This window comes from Petaurus breviceps, unplaced genomic scaffold (genome assembly GCF_028583685.1).
Source record: "Petaurus breviceps papuanus isolate PSGF00001 unplaced genomic scaffold, PetGlider_PUasm1.0 186, whole genome shotgun sequence".
NCBI lineage: Eukaryota > Metazoa > Chordata > Mammalia > Diprotodontia > Petauridae > Petaurus > Petaurus breviceps.
In genome coordinates this window covers 16268302-16273839 of record NW_027185798.1, presented here as the reverse complement: position 1 = coordinate 16273839, position 5538 = coordinate 16268302, and the positions used below count along the sequence as shown (strand labels likewise).

General features: G+C 45.9%; 1 protein-coding gene across 2 annotated transcripts in view; it reads left to right on the top strand.

Moving 5' to 3' along the window:
• The window catches only part of SPECC1 (sperm antigen with calponin homology and coiled-coil domains 1), a 293242-nt gene extending 292905 nt beyond the window's left edge, over positions 1-337 (top strand). For both annotated transcript variants that reach the window (XM_069089599.1, XM_069089598.1), the window contains one exon: positions 238-337. In XM_069089599.1, the coding sequence (XP_068945700.1) occupies positions 238-327 (90 nt within the window). In that variant the 3' untranslated portion in view covers positions 328-337. The remainder of the gene's footprint in view (positions 1-237) is intronic.
• The last annotated feature ends 5201 nt before the right edge of the window (positions 338-5538 follow it).

Below are 5538 nucleotides of genomic sequence, written 5' to 3'. Positions count from 1 at the left end.
GACTAGTGTGAACTTACATGTTTGAGTGGAAATCTCTACAGGATCTGATGTCATCAGGCTGAAGATTTCTGAGGAAAAAAAATCTCAGAGCCTTTCACTTCTGCCCATCCAGAGCTCCTCTGATTCTTTTCCAGAAAGGAGGATGCATGCCCTGGATTTGCCACATGCCCTTGTGCTTCACTCTGAGCTCTTTCCCCTCCAGTCTGGAAACTGACTCTCTCTTTGTCTCCTAAACAGGAGCTCAGCGAGATGCTGTACACAGATCGTCCCGACTGGCAGAGTGTTATGCAGTACGTGGCCCAGATCTACAAGTACTTTGAGACCTAAACCCCTTGGGAACAAAGAGATGGAGGAGGAGGAGAAAGAGAAGGAGATACAGGAGAAAGGGGAACGCCACAGAAGCACTCGATCACTTTATAGAGGAAACAAAAAGAAAATAATTCTGGTTCTGAAGCAAGACTCTTTGGTGGTCCAGAATGAACTGCAAAGAAAATGAGTCAGTGGCTAAATACACCAGTATATCCAAGGCCTCTCATAGGCATGCACACACACACATACACACACACACACACACACACACACGCCTGATCAGTCAAGGAGATACAGCCACATCTAAGTCAGAGAAGGTTTTCCATTGCATGGGATGTGTCTAAAGGGAATGATTTCATTCTAGACATCAGAGTTGCCCTATTAGACATTCTGGCTAAGCAAGCCAAGCCCCACCTTCTACATTCAACCACTCCATACACAGTCTTGGGCTGCTATCTGCATAGATGACAGACTGCCCCATGGCAGCACAACATTTTTGTTCTATCAACTCTCAGATTCCTACCCCTATCTCTATCCCTCCCCAAAAAAAGATTTTTAGAAGAAACCTTGATCCCTGCCTTTCCAAACACTAAACTCTCTTGTTGGTTTCCATCTGCCCTGCCCCTCACCCCCTCCAAAAATGCAGAAACATGCATTCTTTCACATAATCAAGACAGATGGAAGCCAACTAGGAGATGGGATATTTTTGTTGAGGGTGAGATTTTCAAAGCCCAGAGAACAGGTATGTCCTGTAGAGGTGACTAAGCATGGGACCTCCTACCCTATAGTGCCAGCTCAGATGTGTGAATGATACATATGGGCCTGAATATAGCTGTAGGAGGCATCCTTTCCATGGGTTGTCTTATAACTGGGTAGACATATGGGCTAAGTGGATATGTCCGTGCATGAGCCCCTCCCTCAATATGAGTGCCCAGAGCCTCTACTGGCCACATAGGACTGCTGCTGAGATGGATAAGGACTTGTGGTCATCTAATCACACACACACACTAACACTCACACTCATGTGTGATCCCTTCTTGGGCACAACAACATCTCCCAAATGTGACTAGGCATGAAAGGGAGGGTCACCCCCCTGAGTATGAAGCTGCCCAGTTCTGTCTAATGAATATAGATTTGAGATGACTCTGTACAGGTAACTGGTGGTTATTTCCAAGGGGAAATTTTTCAGGTTGCAACTGAACATGAGATCCCAGCTTTAGAAATGCTACAGTTTCCTAAAATGTCTCCCATATCCTGGCAAAATGAAGCTGGGGGCAGTGGCTGGGAGTTGCTGTGGGGGAAACTGGGTTGGAGGCTTCATTTCTACCAGAACTAAAGAATAGAAACATGTACTTTTAGTGACCAACCGTGCTTTCTTGAAAGAAGTCTGATCCTTGATCAAAGAGCCCTCACCTTCTCAGAAGTGCTAGGAATGGTGAATGTCCTGAGCTTCATGCCAGGCAGGGTGAATGAATGTCTTTAACTTCATTGAGAAATTCAGAAAAATGTGTAACTGGTGACACAGCACTTACCACATGAAGACCAAGTTCTGGGTGACGGTCTGTCTGAAAGTTGAAATACACTTGGTATTTAAAGTATTGACATGCCTGTGGGGGTTGGGCCAGGGATCTGTTACAGCTGACCCCTTAAGCTATATAGTGAAAAGGGGTGCAGATGAGGCTCAAGCTGTGAGTCTGGGCCCCTCTTAGACATTTTATTCTGAGATGGGGAAGCCATATTCTAACTTGTAACTACCAGTATTAGGGTCTAGACAAGCCCCATAAACCATGACCACGAGTCAGCCATGGTTGTCTAAAAGAGATCTAGAATGCTGACTCCATGGGAGGAAAGACACTGGGGGGTAGGAAAGAGATAGAAAACAGAAGACACCAGCCCAAGTGGGAGTGGGGGGAGGGGTAAGGGCAGAGAGACTCCAGGACACTGTGCTGCAGCTGCTTCAGAGGGAGAAGCAAGACGGGGTGAGCTAGAGCTCCCCTGACCTTCAGGGCAGGGGGAATGGAGAAGTGTGCCTTCTTGTAGCTTCCTGGTATAGCCAGTTTCACTGGCTAACTAACCAATGTCTATGCTGTTGAAGGAGTAAAAATAATATCAAAATATAAATGTATTGAATTTTAAAACTGTATCTTTTTAAATCATTTAAAATTGTTGCATCCTTTTAAATGTACATGCCCCAGGGCCAAAACCCCAGTTGTCCCCACCCTAGTTATGGCCTTGATCACAAATACGTGCCTTTGGTCACAGAGGGATGAGGAGCGGATAGCTCAGTCTAATCTCTCCATGCTGGTGGAAGATAACTCAGAGGACACGTCCTACTGACAGTGGGCCAATCACGTAGGGAGACAGGATACAAAAGGGGAAAGAGCACTGGACTGGGGGCAGATGACCTGAGTTCTGATCCTGACTCGCCCTCTCTGGGGCTTGGATGACTCCCCTGTACCAGGACAGGCTTGAACTCAATGTTCTCAAAGGTGCTTCCCTCCTCCTCTATCCCAGTTCTGTGTGTACTAAAGAGAGCACATTTTTCATCATCTTCCAACAGAGACATAAAAAGAGGAATTAGAAATGACACGAACAAATGTCTGGTAATGATTATGGCACAAAGCACACCTGCCTTTAGCGGGAGCCTGAGACATGTTTTGACCAGCTCTCCTTTTCTCCTTCCTGATGCTTCTACATACGTGACATTCCCCAGGCACAGCACTCCCTTCCAGCCCATCATTTAGACACTCGTTACCTCCATCATCTACTGTCTGCGTTAGTGGAGAGATGAATGTTCCAGGTAGTGGGATTGAGTTCTTCCCTTCTCTGTTCCATATAGAGCATCAGCAGGGAAAGAGACACATTGGACATGGACTCAGGAGACCTTGGTTACAATCCTGATTCCAACCCTTACCAGCTGGGCAACCCCAGGCAAGTCACTTAACCTTCCTTGGCCACAGTTTCCACATCCATCTGAGATCATAAGTCTTCCAAATCCATCATAAATCTATGATCCCATAAACTAATCCATGACTCCAGCTACTAAACATCTTCCCCCATGTGCACTGGAGGCAGATGGAGGACGAGCATAGGAGGAGGTATTGTGTGAAGAAGCGGTCAATGAGGAGGTTACTTCTATCTACATCCCAGCTTATTTGCCTCTAAGATTGGGTTGGACTAAATAATGAGCAATCCTTAAATTGTGGGTCATAACCCCGTATGGGATCTCGACCCACAATTTAAGAAGCACTGGACTAGATGATTTCTATGGCCCCTTCTGGCTCTGAACTTAAGATCCTTCAAGTTCACTGGCAACAGGAACTCCTAGAGTGGAAGTACCCTCCATCAAGGCAATTGGAGAACTCCTCCAAAACTTCCCAGTCTTACAGAGTTTCTGGGGATGCCAAGGGGTCACACAGCCACGATGGGTCAGAGGTGGCCCTTGAACTCTGGCAATCCTGATTCAGAGCCTGCTTCTGGTAAAACACACGAACAAAAAACACCATGCAGATAATGATCAGATTATCTCTCTGCTGGTTTCTAGGGCACCTCACCCTTCTGGGGAGCATCACACTCTACATCAGGCCATTGGTATATGTCTTCCTAGATAGTTCCACTTTTGATGAGGAAGACAGCAGCAGCATGCCCCAAACTTAGCACAGTGCATTCGTGCCGGACCTTGATTTCATGATGCAAATATGTAATACCTGGATTTTAGTGCGAGTTCTCTTATTTACTGCCTTGGGACCATTTCTTCATCCATAAAAATGAGGAGGTGCAACTAGATGCCTTCAGTGTTTAATAATAAGTCCAATCTTATAAGTCACGAACCCTCTCTGGGCCTCAGTTTCCTCATCTGTAAAATGGGAGTGCTGGACTTGATGGGTTTCAAGCTCCCGCCCCCTTAGATCCATCTGTCTGACTGGTTGGTTGCCCTGCCCCCTCTTGCCCAGGATGCTGGTGCCTCTCATCGTCTCACCCAGGAATCTGTGGCCTATAGAGCGGAAGGTTAGCCTGGGCTTTTGGAGTGATGGCCTCAAACTGGAGAAGGGAACAAGGATCCACTTTGTTGGAAGCAGAGCTTTGTCCTTGCAGTCTCCTCCTGGCATGCTGAAGAACGAGATGCTCGCTCTAAGCTAGGATCCTCTTCCCTAGGCGGTCGGACACAATGAGGGGGATCCAGTGATGAGAGCTGGGGTTTATAGAGTGCTTTGTGGCTTCAGATCCCTACACACCTCATCTCACAGTGTCCTCACACCAGGTGCTGCTACTGTCGTTTTGCAGATAAAAAAACCAAGGCTGAGATTTCTGCCCTGGATGTGTTCTCATGCTGTGTGACCTTGGCCAAGTCACTTCAGTTCTCTGGGCCTCAGGTTCCTCATCTGTAAAATGAGGGTTGAACCCAGTGGGGCCCCAAAACCTATGACCTTCCAACTGTTTCCTTTGCATCTTTGTTATCTCCCTGGGAACCTGCATGGCACTCTGTACCTTAGCACTTAATAAATGGTTGTCAAATTGGAATTCCAATCCCCATCAAGCACAACAGAAATTATCTAGAAAGTAGATGTGATGCCACAAATTATAAAACCAATCAAGCATTTAGTAAGTGCCTGCTATATGGCACTGAGGGGAGCTGGATGGCCAAGTGGATGGAGCATGGGGTTTGGAGTCAGGAAGACTCATCTTCTCAGTTTCCTCATCTGTAAATTGAGCTGAAGAAGGAAATGGCAAACCACTCTAGTATCTTTGCCAAGAAAAAACCATAATGGAGTCATGAAGGGTCAGGCATGACTGAAACAGCTGGACCGAACTGAATGTGGTGTGGGGATAGAAAGAAATGAACCAGTCTCTGCCCTCAAAGATCTTAGGTTCTAATACACACACATATACATATACAAATACATATACATATGCATACACATATACACACATATACATACACACATACATATACTCATACATATACATTGTCTCTGTACCTGTTACACACATACATTGTCTCTCTTCCTGTTACATACATACACATACATTGTCTCTGTACCTGTTACACATATACACATACATTATCTCTATTCCTGTTACACACATACACATGCATTGTCTCTGTACCTGTTATATATATACATATACATTGTCTCTGTTCCTGTCACACACCTACACATACATTGTCTCTGTTCCTGTCGCACACCTACACATACATTGTCTCTGTTCCTGTTGCACACCTACACA